The sequence below is a fragment of the Onychomys torridus genome, chromosome 7, assembly GCF_903995425.1.
Source record: "Onychomys torridus chromosome 7, mOncTor1.1, whole genome shotgun sequence".
NCBI classification, from domain to species: Eukaryota; Metazoa; Chordata; class Mammalia; order Rodentia; family Cricetidae; genus Onychomys; species Onychomys torridus.
In genome coordinates, this window is record NC_050449.1 from 113,605,550 (window position 1) to 113,620,269 (window position 14,720).

General features: G+C 48.2%; 1 protein-coding gene across 1 annotated transcript in view; it reads right to left on the reverse strand.

Moving 5' to 3' along the window:
* Positions 1–14,720, reverse strand: part of Ulk4 (unc-51 like kinase 4) — a 317,659-nt gene that overhangs the window by 175,204 nt on the left and 127,735 nt on the right. The window contains exon 31 of the mRNA XM_036191627.1: positions 6,427–6,475. Coding sequence (XP_036047520.1) covers positions 6,427–6,475 — 49 coding nt within the window. The remainder of the gene's footprint in view (positions 1–6,426; positions 6,476–14,720) is intronic.

Genomic DNA, 14,720 nt, shown 5'->3' on the forward strand with positions numbered 1-14,720 from the left:
GTGACAGAGGACCATGGTGATTCCCTTCCAGCGGAGACCAACGGCCTGAAGCTGCCCTAAGAGTCCCAAACCTAAGCAAGCGATCTGCCTCTTTGTTGAACATTTCTCCTGCACAGTTGGTTCTACCCAAGCAGAGGCTGCCGTGTGAGTTTGAAGGGCATCTCCCCAAAACAGGCATGAAGCAAACACAAGCAGAAAGGCCTGCCCCGCAGCTGCCACTTCACGCACACCTGTGGCCAGCACACCCCACACTCGCTAATCAGCTGAGCCTCCAATACCCACCCAGAACTCTCTCCTTTCTCGGGACAACTCTTCCTTCACCCTTGAGACCCTGTTTCAAGGTCAGTTTGAGAAACTACCCCATCCCCGGCCTCTCTTAGCAGCCCCTACTCTAGGCTGGAAGCTTCTGTCTCACCCTCTGTTGGCTTCTTTTCCTGCTGGTGTGGTGGAATACCTTGACATAAGAACCAAAAAAAGAAAAAGAAAAAAGAAAAAGAAAAAAGAAGGGGCTGATTGCATCCCACAGTGCACAGCTGCTGGGCCGGGATGCAGCTGGTCACATGATACCCAAAGGGACCACGCATGCCAGTGCTCAGTGCGCTTTCTTCATCTTAGCCAGTCTAGGATCCCTGCTCAGGGTCTAGTCCTGGACCCACAATTAGGATGAGTCTTCCCACACTCGTAACATAAGTAAGATCATCCCCCACAAGCATGTCCACAGAGCCATTTCCCCAGTGGTTTGAGATTCCGCCAAGCTGGCGCGTAGCTAAGCAGCCCAGCCTCAACAGCTCTATCCAGTGAAGCACTCATATAGGGTGCTCCTCCCTCCATCCCTCCATCCCTCTGTCCCTCCTTCCCTGACAGGTTGATTCAGGGACTGACACACCATCCCTGCAGAGGAAGGAGGACTGTGACTCCTGATTAAGCAGTTGCAACTAGAGGTAGCTTTGATGTTTTTTTTCCCAAAATAAGAATTCTTTTAATTGGTTATGAACTGCAATCTACCACTGAAGATCCTGTTCTTTCACACAACTCCAGACATTGCTACTTTCCTCAAGGTTTCCACGAGGGCCAGTCCATACAGAACAACACATTTAAAATCCTGTTCCCTTCACCAGCAATGGCTGTCAATGCTGCAGAGAAACAGCCAGCAACTCCTGCCCTCCAGAAGAGGGGGTGTAGGGTAAAGGAGCAGTGGAGATCACCCTTCCCCTGGCCTGTCCCCACCTCATGACTCAGGGTGAGTGGACAAGCAATACTTCAGTCATGCTGTACTTTCCTACTAGCTCACTGAGCATGCTCCACTAGCTCACCGCCCATGCTCCAAAGACTATAAAATACTGCCCCTCTTCCCAGCCCCCTGCTGTCTCTGTTCCCGCTCATAGGCAGCCATCATTTTGTGCTTCTCCCCAATAAATCTCTTGTGTGAGGTTTGTTGCATGGTGTGACTTTGTGGTATCCCTTGGCTCCCAACTACCAAGAGACCCTTGTGCAGGAAAACCCTTTTGGAGAGTGCTTACTGAAGGACATTAGGAAAACATGCACTGTGAGTACAAGGAACCCTGGGAAAGAGAAACAAAGTTACAGAGTACAACGCCCATAACGAGGCTCTAGCTACAGAAATCACAACAGCTGTGGGCAGAGGAAAGTGGTCGCCAGCCCAGCAGCCTACTGCTGTCCTGCAGATGGTAACAGCACTTGCGCAGGGCCCTCACCATCCTCTCCTGGGCCTCATTTGCACCCCACCACTGACAGAGGCTACCCCACACATGCCATATTCCACACAGGCCCTCAGACTCAGGTGTCAAACCACACTGAGCTATGTGCTGTTTCCTTGACTCCAAGGACCGGTCTTAAAGTGCACAGGTATTTTATCAGACACTCAGAGAAAAATATCACAATTCAACTTAGAATTCTTACTTCTTACTGAGTTCTCTTCAGACTTGTGTAGAGACGTCTATACTACATCACTCTCGGGCATTTATGTAAAGGGAGATAAAAGTGAAATAAATTGGTTACAGCCGTGACCTGTTCACCCAGGTCACTTGGCTGAAAAGAGCTACAAAGGGCCACAGGTTTGCAAAGTGCCTCAGTTCAGGACCGTCCAGGGAAGACTGAACAGGGAGACAGGCGAGTGAAATCCCTGGGGGCGGGGTGTGTCCATCAGATGACTGCCACAGACAGGGCACGGATTAAATGTTCACTTAAGAGAAAGACACAGTGTTTGACTAATGACAGAAGCAGAGCAGGAACTGAACAACGTCCTTCAAGGACATCAGTCCGACCTCATAAAGCATAATTTCAGAAACCCCTCTAAAATAACATCCTGGGCCAGCAAGATGGCTCAGTGGGTGAAGGTGCTTGCTGCCAAGCCCAATGGTTGCAGTTTAAGCCCCAGAACCAACACAATGGCAACACCTGAAAGTGTGCTCTGACCTCCACGCATGTGCTGTGGCATGTAGGTGCCCATACACATGCAACAAACAAATATACAGAGTGCAACAATATCCAACAAGAAAGCTAAACACAGAACGTCCTCTCGGATTCAGAGCACCTCGCTGGCAATGGTGCAGGTACAGGACTGAAGAGGGGCGTCACCTTCATTCCCTATGACAAAGAGGCTGAGACAGCAAGGTTTAAAGAGGGGTATGTATGACACTGATCAAATGCTCACTGCTGCTGATCATGAGGGTGCATCACATCACCTGTCAGAAGGAATGTCCTGTTGGAATGTTAGATGTGGAGGTGACAGTGACTGGGCGGAGTAACATCATCTATCACTCTGAGAACTGGACACAGTAGTGAGGTGCCCTTTAGAGTCCTCTCTCTCTACCCACGGGTCAGTGACACTCTCAGACCTCAGCAGAGATGGTCCTTTGTGCGGTGGACAGTGGTTAGGCAGAGGCCCAGTGCTGGTCAGAGTGCAGAGTTCGAATCTGTGGAGCGCTCAGCCACAGTGGGACGTTTTCTATAATGCCCCTGCCCCCAAGGCTCAGAGACCATCATGGAGGAGGGGCTTAAAAGACTGAATGAGCCAGAGATGGGGTTGGGGGTGAGGGGTGTTTTCAGAACATGACAAAACCATCCTGCTCATGAACTCACAGCCCACAGTAGCTGTGGCTGCCTACACAAGATCAAAGCAGTCAGCATCCAGCATGAACAGGAAAGAGCTATCAGCAGTTGACTGCTGCGAGGAGAGGAGAACAATTCTTAAGAATGTAGGCTGACCATGTCCCAGTGGATGGCCATACACCCAGGAGCACATGGACAATATAAATTGGACCCAGTGGATTCTAAAACACAAAAAAGACACAAAGTTGGGAGAGAGTGGGGATTCGGAGGTGATTGTAGCGGCAGTTTGGGGTGAATAGGATCAAAGTAAGTTATATACATGTATGAAATTCTCAAGGAAAAAATAGTCTATTTTTTAAGTAATGGACATTTTGCTTTTCACAGCCCCCAGCTTAGCCCCAGAACTCATCTCGCATGTACATCAGCTGAGACTCACACACCTCTTCTCATCAAGGCTCCCTTGCAGTTGAGGGTGGAGCTAAGGTGCAGAGAGACATCCCACCCAGTCAGTGGCCACGTGATCCCTCCACCCCATTCACTGTTGAGGCCAACCCTGCTGCCCTCCTGAGGACTCTGGTGGCAGACTCTTGAGGGGGGACATTTACGTGCTTTCAGATGTTGAGCAAGCGAGGCTTTCCCACACGGCATACGGTTTCTCTCTGGGTATTTCATGTAGAATGAGGACTTCCATCAGTCACCAAGGGAACTGAACTGCCCACAGCAGACAGAACAACCCTCGTCAGCGTCTACCAGGCCTGTCTAGTTCTGGAGCTTCTGCGCCACCACTCTCTCCACACGCCAATGTGGCTCTGGAACAGCTTTGCTTTTCACAGTGTGCCCAGCTTTACGGCCTGACTCAGGAGTTTTCTGTACCCGCTGTCCTCCAAAGCAAACACAGGAGCTGCCTCTGCCTCTGAGGAGGGACAGTGCCAACAGGTGACCTTGGAAACGAGCTCAAAGGACTCAAACTGCTCATAGTTTCAGAGGTCTTTGTCTCTAGAGAAGCCTCCACCACGGTTGGCAGGACACAGGCTAAGGGCCAGGATGCAATAAAAAATCCCCACAGTTCCACCACCTACCAATAGTCTTTCCAAGTTTTTAAGCCTCAATGGATTAAGCTGCCCATTGTGTCATGGCCCCTGTGACCTAATTGTCTCTGGTAACACCCCTCACAGACACACTCAGGCTGGCTTCACTGACATCAACCCAACCAAGCTAATCACCAAGATCAGCCTTCAAAAGAGACATGCACAGGTCATGCAGTCCATCAATATCCCACTCAGCTGCTCTACAGGCACATCTTCCTCTCCCTTCTGACACTGCCTAGACCCTCTTCTAGCATTCTGAACAATCTCTCTAACCTTGTACATGGCACTCACCATGCAGCTCTTGACATCTGGCCCCATCTGGGCTTGACAATATGCCTACCCCCACCTCTACTCACATCCAGTGCAAATATAAGTGATGTGAGTGACAGTATCAGAAGGTGGAGCCTCTAAGAGCAGACTGGGAGCATCCCCAGCCCTCCCTCCCACTGAGGGGTGCCACAAAGCCTGCTCCTTGCCTTCCCACCCTCTGCCCTGTGAGGTCACAGCAAGGCCCTCTGCAGAAATGCCTATTGATTCTTTATACACAACCTAGTGTGTGGTATTTTGCTTGAGCACCATAGACACCTGTTAGGGACCAAGATGTCAGGAACCAAACATGGACCATGGAAAGTACTAGCTAAGCCAGGGAACAAGTCATAAGCCCACTGCCCTTCCCCAGAGCAGTAACACCTGTTTACTAACCGGAGGCTCCCAAAGATAAGAACATTCCACAGTCAGGTGCCATGGCAACCGAATGTAAAGAGCATTCCATGGTCAGGTAGCCTAGCAACAGAACAAATGGCCCCTGAGCAGTGACTTTAGCAGACATCTTTCAGTTGCACGACCTGCACACCTCCCACGTCTTGCATGCCTTCCACATCTCTTCCCCTTCCTCCCTTCCTGCCCCCTCCCCTCCTATGCTATATAAGCCTTGCAGAGAGAAATAAATATTGCAGCTTGATCAGAATCTTGTCTTGCTGTCAGTCTCTCGTGTCCCCTGTCTCTCATTCGCTCCCACAGGTGGGTCGCCCCCATTGAAACCCCGCTGGCCGGGGCAGACACCATCAGGAAAACACCGGTCCCCTGACCAGAGGTGAGTCTGAGGCTCAGAAGGGGGTCATTTGGCCTTTGCTTTTCCACAGAGGCACACAGTTTGCAGCATGTCTGCAATGAATGTGAGAAGCTCACTCCCTCACCATGTCTTCTGCCGTCCCTGAGCTGTGCGGGTTAGGGCACTGGTAAAAAGGGACACTTTTCTTGGTTGTAAACACTCCTGCATCCTTCACAGCCCAGTTCTCAGATCAGCAGGGTCTGAGCAGGGGTTCTTCATGGGCAAAGAAAGACAATGTTGGGTTCTAGTTCATTCTCCACACACATGAACCACAGAGCAAAGATTTGATCTGATGGGTGCTGTTCGTTTGAGATCCATGTCCTTTGTTGGGGAAAGGAAGCTAAGCCATTCTGAGTTTTGAGGAAGACAACCGTATGATGGTTGAGCCCAGGGACGTTCATGCTGAAGGCTTACACACAAGTGCAGCACATGTTGTATCTCTCTCTACAAGCCAACCTCAGACCAGGCTGTGTTCTATGCAAGAAAGCATGTATCAGCTGGGCAGCATGAAACACGCCTATAACCCAGCACTCAGGAGGCTGAGGCAGGGGGATCACAATAGTAGAGCCACACAGGCTACAGAATGAGATGAGAGAGGAAGGAAGGGAGGGAGGAGAGAAGGAGGGAAGGAGGGAGGGGGAAGGTGGAAAGGAGGGAGGTGATACTGTGTTCCCCAATATATTGTGCACCCTAATAAATTTATCTGGGGTCAGAGAACAGAACAGCCAGTAGATACAGAGGCCAGAAAAATGGTGGCACTCATGCCTTTAATCCTATCATTTGAGAGGCAGAGATCATCCAGATCTCTGTGAGTTTAAAGCCACACTGGAAACAGCCAGGCATGGTGACACACACCTTTAATCCCAGGAACTAATGGCAGGAAGCAGAAAGGTATATAAGGCGTGAAAACCAGCAACTAGAGCTGGTGAAGCCTTTAGGCTTTTCAGCAACAAACAGTTCAGCTGAGATCACTTCCAGAGTGTGACGTCTGTGCAGGCCTGAGAGCAGAGGTCTCATGCGGTTAGGAACAAGACAAAGGACATACAGTTTGTGGGGACAGAGTCTGGGTGAGAGAGACAACCATACAATTCACCCCAAAAACTTTAAAACTTGAAATGTTCACTTGAATTCCAAAAGACATGCTTGCATTCTTACCAGAATCACTTCAAAAATGAGCGGGACCAATTTGCTTTCTTCCACAAGCCTGTACGAGAAGGAAGAAAAGGAGATGAGGACATGTGAGATAATATGCATTAACACTGCTACCCTAATGGGATGGAATGAAGCCCCATGTCTAACTGCTCAAACTCTGATGCAGAAACAGACTAAATAAATGGTGACATTAGCACACAGAACTCTAGCAATTCCACACAAATACGAGCCATCTTCACAATGATGAGCTCAGCCTTACGGATATTTTAATGTGAAAGTTAATTAAAACTCACAATTATTATAAAGACAACCAACCAAGGTAATGCCAGGTGAAATAATGTAACGGTCCACAATGCACACAGAACCACTGGCATGTGACGCTGTCATGTTTTATCTCTGCCTCGTTAGCTGTCTTCCCAGCATAAATAAATTAATGCACAATGAATTTTAATGGTCTTTAATTTTTAAAAAATTGGACACCAATCATCCAATCTACTCTAGGCACATTCTCTCATCAAATCTGGTTTTAAATTATCATCAGTTATAACAGAATAATTATTTCATGAGATTTCAGAGATGGAACCAGAATCATCCAAGTCAGTCAGTGTTTATTAAGCTTGATAAATTGGGGCTGTGGACACAGCTCAGCAATGGAAACTTCACCCAAGTGCTACAAAAGGTAGTTTTAAGAAAAAACAAAAAGTATTTCCACTTCTAAACACTCCTTTGGTCCAAGGCAGAACATGTGATCCCCAGTGACAGGCCAGACAGTAAAACTGGACACTGCAGTCTCCCAGTCTCTATAGCAACCACAAACCAGTCAAAGTAACATGAGAGCAGCTGTGAGTGATGCTGAAATAGACAGGCTGAGTACCCACAAAACTTTATTCTCCAAATGGGCTGCTCTGGGGCCACAGGCTATAGCTCTGGATCATATTCAGCTGCTAGAGAGATGGCTCAGTGCTTAAGAGCACATACTGCTCTTACAGAGGACACAAGGTCAGTTCCAGCATCCACACTGGGCAGCTCACGATGGCCTTTAACTCTAACTTCAAGGGATCCAATGGCCTCTGAAGACATCCACACACATGCACACACACTATTTTTTAAGATATTAAAAATAAATCTCAAAACATGTTCTTTTTAAGTATGTTGTTAGAATCAATTCTGTGATATAAGACAAGCATATCGCTTCTTTTTAGATAGACACTGTTTTGTCTGTATCACAGACAATGACTGGCAGACAGAAACAGGGCTATAGCATCTGGCTGTGGTGACATATTGTGTGCCCTAATAAACTTGTCTGAGGATCAGAGGACAGAGCCAGTCACTAGATTAGACATAGAGTTCAGGATGGTAGCACACACCTTTAATCCCAGCACTTGAGATCTCATGCCTTTGCTTGGGAAGCACACATACCTTTAATCCCAGGAAGTAATATGGCAGAGCAGAGAAAGGTATATAAGGCGTGAGGAAACAGGAACTCACTGACTTTAGACTGTGAATTTCATAGAGGTAAGAACTAGTGGCTGGCTGCTCTGTTTCTCTGATCTTTCAGCTTTTACCCTAATATCTGGCTCTGGGTTTTCTATTAATAAGACCATCTAAGATTTGAACATCTGGCCTCCCAGGAGCTTGCTGCCTGTGATAATACACAGATACAAAACTGTCTGTGAAACTAATAAGAAGGCATTGCAGTGAGTGTGATGTGAGAGCAGCTGTGACTGATGCTGAAATAAACAGGCTGTGTAACAATAAAACTTTATTCTCCAATTGGGCCACAGATACATGTTAAGGGCGCAAGAGACATTGACTTTCCAGGCTGAAATGGAGAAAGGCAACCTTAGTGTTTGCAAAAGTGAGTATGATCATCACTCCTCATGGAGCATCTGTGACCCTGAGGCACAGAACAGCCTTAGTGCCCTTCAGAGAACAGGAGCACAGAGGTGTGGTCTAGGCATGTGGCAGAATGCCCGTCAGCAAAGGAAAGGACAGAAGGGCCATCAGTGATGATGGTCCACTGGTTGTGATTTTAAATTAAACAGGCACAGAAACATACTGCAGGAAGCCGAACATGGTGGCACACACACAATCCCAGCTCTGGGGAGGCTGAAGCAGGAAGACCAAGAGTTCAAGGCCAGCCTGGGCTAAAGAGAAAGATGCCACATTCAACAAAGAAAACAAAAACAAACAAACAAAAAAAAAAAACAAAACACTATAAGATCTCACTTATATATGGGATCTAACAAGTCAAACTCAAAGATGTGGAGAGAGGGCCAGGCTAACCAACCACCTCTGGGTGGATGTGAAGCCATCTTCACACGAGGAAATTCTTGCCTGGCGCTGTAAACACGGCTAAAAGCGCAGGGCTGGGTTGCTCGTGGCTCTAGAGGGGCCAGGCAGGCGGCACAATTGGACTCATGTGTTATACAAACAAGAGGATGGACGGTGAGGGGGAGGGTTCTGGGGGCATCCAAGAGTAGAAGGGGGAGCTGGGGTGGACATGATCAAGATACATTACATCCATGCCAATTACCACACAAAAAGAAAACCTTCATAATGAAAAGGTTTCTAAAATTAATCATTCCCCCCGTAAGTCACTTCTGTGGGGCACTGTGTCAGTCAGTGATGAGAAGAGCAGCGGGATGCACGGAGCAAAGGCCTGGCGCCATGACCTAGCTCCATCCAGCAGGGACATGTCTTCCCCAAGGGCCTTGCCCACCCACGTCTCTATCTCAGACATCTGCACGGTCACCTGGCCAGTCCTCTTCCCTTGAATCAGGACAGGGTAGTGATTGCTTTGATCCCCAAGGTGGCATGGGACTGATAATCTGCAATTTTTGCTTCTGTTCATGTATTTCTCAGGATTTCTTTATAAACATGTCACTGTTATGGTATTTTAGGGAAACATTTAACTACTTCAAATGTGGTTGCATAAAACCATCATTTTCCAAAGTCCATGGGCTCTGTGGGCCAGAAATCTGGACCAAGGGCACGGGGGAAGCCTTGCCTTGGTCCCAGGGATTGAGGTCACAGCTGCGAGGACAGAGGACAGGCACCGGAAGAGCTGAGGGTGTGGGAAGGGGCCCCACTCACAAGTCTTGCACCTAGTTAAAAATCTTAACTCCATTTGCTGTGTCATCTACCATCACCCCTCTAGAGGAACTAGACATAGCATGGCGGCTAGGAACCGAGAGCCAATGTCCAAGGCTCCCAATGTGAAAGGCATCCCATGTGAAAAGATGGACACTAGACTAAATCATCACAGGCTGAGTGGAGTGACAGTGGAGTCACAGTGGGCCCTGGTGGGAACTGTGTTACCATCTTTGTAGAATGTAAGCTTCTGCAGTGCTCACCTGTGAGAAGGAAAGGAACCCCTCAGTCTGAGTATGAACGGTTCACAGAACCAGAGACGAGTGACCCATGAGGGACGATGATCACAGTAACAGCTTGTCACCAACCAAGAGCTTAAGGATGCCGAGCTATGGGCTCACGACTCTCTGCACATGCAGGTGACTGTGCATGCCTGGGGCATCCTCTCAGATCATGAAGCCAGAATCAAGGTTCTCTGGTCTAGAGGCTGGGTGCAGGGCATACCCATTTCTAACTCTCTCTCTGTTGGCAGAGGTCAACTCTCTGCAAGATGACTCAGGTCTCCATATGCTTGCTGGCTACCAGCTACAGACCCCCTGTAAGTTCCTGCTGTAACTGGGGTTTAATTTAGGGTCAGAGCCTGGGCCCAAACAGTTCCAATAGGCTAGGTTCAGCCCCCACTCCCCTATATGCCAATCAAAGAGACAGCAGGGAAAGGTAGAAAAGGGGCATTTATTCGATGTGGCCACATTGGGAAGAGGAACAACTAAAGGGGTCCAGGAACCCCCAAGTCCATCTCCAGGGTCTGACATAGGCCTGGGTTTAAACAGATAGCAAGCAGTGTACAGAGCTCAGCAGTCCTGGTCAGGGTGTGGTCCCACCCACCATCACTGTCTGGGCTCTGTCTCTCCTGCAAGGTGGCCTGGCTAGTTGCAGAATCGTGTGCCACTTCTTGCTGGAGACAAGTTCAAGTCTCTCCTCTGGCTGGCATCGGGCTTCATCCTTTCCCATACCCCAGCACAGGCTCCCTGGGAAGTGTCACACCTGGGCTCCACTGTCTCCAAAATCTGGCAGCACAAAGGTCTCTCTGCCTTGCCATGTGGTCCTCTCCATCACCAAAGCCAGTGAGGATGCATTCCTGTGTGTCTGGTCCTTTGCAAGCTTCAAATCTCACTGACCTGAGCCTGACCCTCAACTCTAGACCAGATTTGAAGGGCCTGTGGCCTTCTCTATATTTTAAGGTCATTTAATTGGGGGGGTCTTAATTACATCTGCAATAACCCTGTACAACAGCATTGAATTACTGTGTAAATGAAAAACAGTACAAGGGACATCTTACAGAAACTGGGAAGCTCCAGGCCTGTCCTGGAGAGCTGTGGATCTCACACCCAACCTTGTCCCACCTCAGCTCCACCACACCTCTGCCTTCTTTTAAAAGAACAATTCTAAGTTCCTCCTCTGGAGAAGCTGCTTCTAAGCCCATCTGTGAGCACCCCGAACTGGAGGCTCACCCCGAGCTGGAGTTTCACCCTCAGCTGGAGGCTCACCCCGAACTGGAGGCTCACTCTGAGCTGGAGGCTCCCTTTGCTTAACATTCCAACATCAGTTAGGAGTTTTAGATTTTATATTTATTCTGACTGAAGGAGAAGTAGACTATAAACAAAGCTTTTTTGTTTACATAATTTACCAGTCTAGTGGGCCAGTGACAGTCATTTTAAATTAAAATCTCCAACATCAAGCTGCATTTCAAATTATTTGTTCAGTGAGTCGGCTTCAAAAAGAAATGGCTTCTTAATGTTTAGTTTCAGAATGGGATGTCACCGACCCTGAGAGCAGTATTATTTGTGGCTTTTCTCCTTCAAACATCTGACCTTCCTTGACAAGCTTCTTAATTCACTTGCAGAGGATTGCAGGATTCGTGTGTGTGTGTGTGTGTGTGTGTGTGTGTGTGTGTGTGTGTGTGTGTGTGTGTGTAATATACTTTTCACATACATACCCAAATGTCAGGGTTGAGGTTTCCACAATTTTAACATACATGTTCATCTTGCAAAGACCCGGAGAACTCTGACCAAGCAGGACAGTTCTTCCCTGAGGAAGTTCACACCCCAGTGGACACAAACGCAGTCATCACTTTATCTGGCTATAGGCTGATAGCTCTCCCTCTAAGAAAGCCTTAGAACTCAGCTACAGTATCAGCCTACACTGGAATACAGAAATCTGTATTCCACACGGAAATCTCCCATGCCAAGATGGTGGAAAGAATAACAATTTTCACAAGAGAAAGTTTGGTCAGGTTGAAAGTAAACCCCTCCCAGTAGGAAGGACGGTTGAGGGGAAACCAGAATTCTGTTATGTTAACGACCCAGTAACACTGCTGCCGGCACCTAACACAGCTCTGGGATGACCTGCGTCTGCTGAGTGCACTGAGCCCACAGGCTGGTTCTCTCGTAGTACAGTGAAGGGAAAAGGAAAGCTGTAGTCAAGATGGCTTCCACACAGTGTGCAGGACCTCATACAGGCACCCCTAGTCACCCCTAGACACCAGACGCCATGCTGCACCTTTGGGCTCTTCATGAGCTGTCCCCACACAGGTCCTTAGCTGAGGGCCCTGGCTCACCAGTCACATCATCTCCGGCTGCACTGTGCTCTGTCTGTGTCCAAAGCCACTCTTTATGAGCTCCATGCTCATCCTCTTTCTGAACCTGAGCTACGGAGCAGGCAACCTTCTCTGATGACTTGTGACACCATTACAGTCTCTGCAACAGGGACTATTGCTCCCAGGAAACATGGGCATGGGCATGTGCCATGTCCCAGGGTAAGAAGGCACTGAACAGAAACACGGTATCAGCAAGACTAAGGGGCAGCAGGGGCAAAGACCAGGGGCAAATCTCCAAGCTGTACATACTCCAGCATTTCCCTCATCTCTAGATACAAACCCAACAATAATAAGTGAGTAACTGTAACTGAGATAATGAACACTTTCCAACATATTTTCAGTTTAACAAGCTGTTCATTTCCTTTTTTGGTTCCATTTACTTCGTGAAATTTTTGGAGTTCGGGGTTTGGAATCCACTTGCACTTGTGGTCAAGCTAAATTTCTGCCTTTTCTCAACAAGCATGATAATAGTGCCTCCCATGTGCTGTTCGCAGGATGCATGAGGGATGCACTGACTATCACAAATGCTTAGGCAGATCGATACAGTCAAGGCCTACAGAAGGGGCCACCGAGTGATTCTGCTATTCCAAGGACAGAGTGAGGACCATGGAGAACAGCCAACAGCGATGTCATCAGCGGAAGGCACTGAGTCCTCTGCTCTGCAGAGGAGAAATTGAGGCGCAAACAAGAATGGTCAACAGGTGGTCGGACTGAGGTCTGAGCCCAGCAGTGTACAACAGCACCCCATTCCCTGAGACAGGAATTGCAGGGGGACCAGAGGGGGACAGGCCACTCACAGGTACAGAGAACAGCAGAAGGAAAGGAAGGCAGGCCACATCAGTGTGACTAGGGTGGAGAGAAACAAGACATAAGCAAAAGGCAGCTCAGAGAGCGTAGTGGAAAGATGCAGGGGCCTGGAGGTCCCTGTGCTCACACATGAGCACCAGGGGAACCTGGAAGGCTCAACACACAGTTGTTCCTTCAAAAGAAGGGAGTTAAAATACACATCCATGGACCCAGAGAGACGGCTCAGTGGTTAAGAGCCTGTACTGCTCTCACAGAGGACCCCGGTTTGGTTCTCAGCACCCACATCACTTGGCTACCAACTGCCTGTAGCTCTGGCTCCCGAGGATCCAGCATCCTCCTCTGTGGGTGCTGCACTCACACTGTGAATATAAACTCACATAGCACATGCACTGCCCACTCCCCACACACACATTTTTAATTTTTTAAATTTTTTGTTTAAAACACAAGTTCATTAGATGAGATGAAGATACAACCGAAGGCCAGGATGAGGGGTGAGCCAGGAAGGTCCCTAGACACCCTGCTAGCCAGCCTGACATGCTTGACCTTCACTATCGAAATTTCCTCAGCCCCGACCCCCAAGACGGCAGGGTGGGGTGGGGGCAGGGATCTAAGTACACTGTGCTCTTCTCTCTCTACTTTATTCCTCTGAGATTAAATTCTGTCTACCCAGCTTCAGTTCTGTTCTTATACTGAGCTCCTCTATGTCCCTTCTCCTCCTGTCCTCATCTAACTCTCTTTTCCATCTCATCCTCATCTCCATCCTCTTTCTTCTCCATCTTGGTTCCTTCCCCTTCCTCCTCTGGAACCAGTCTCAGCCCTATCCGCAGCCTGGCTCGTACCAATCCCAAGCAAAGCTTCCAAGGTCCATACAAGAACCTGGATAGCCAGCTTCATTTGCAACCCAAAAGGGGTGTGAATAGAGGAGGTGGGGTCAGATAAGGCCTGGAATAAGTCAGAAAGGGAATTTATGTGCTCAAAATATATTCGTATAAGTGGTTAGGTGAAACGTTACAAGTCTATCATAAATGTGCTCAAACTACAATCTTACAGGTGATCAGGTAAAGGAGTCTGTAAGTCACGAAAACAAAACTGCCTCTATTTTCCTGTGCCACCACATACTGGCAGGGCAGGGTAACTCTGCTTGGAGCTAGGAAGCCTGCCTCATAGCTACATTGCAACTAGTATGCAAAAAACCCTTATGTTCTGAGTAAATTGCTCTGGAATGCCATTTGGGCTGTGAGACAAAGGAGGGTCTGAGCTTCATTTGCACAAGAGGCAAGGGTATGCCTAGGAGACAGGCGGTATCTCCATAAGGGTGTTTACCTTAATGCAGGAGATGGCAGTTGGTCTGTTTGCCATTTTGGCCTAGGATGCTCGAGAAGAATTTCAGGTAAAATACACTGTTAAAAGTTCTTGGGGAAGTTATGAGTGCACATGGAATTCATAGCATAAGACAGCAGATATATTAAAAGTTGAATAACACCAAATATTCCTTGATATTTGGCTTCTCCTCCAGAAGGATTCCTTTGTCCTTCTAGGTATAGCTTTATCATATACAGCTGAATCTCTATTACATATTCCTGCAGTCCGTAGCACCTCACCTTGGCTCAGAGTGGTCAAACTTCTTACCAGAAGCCTCTATTTGTATGGCTCAGAGGCTGAAAACTGGTTAGCTTTTAAAGGGCTGAAGATAATCAATTTTCAGTTTCCATACATAAACACTGCAGTGGACCCAGCCTGC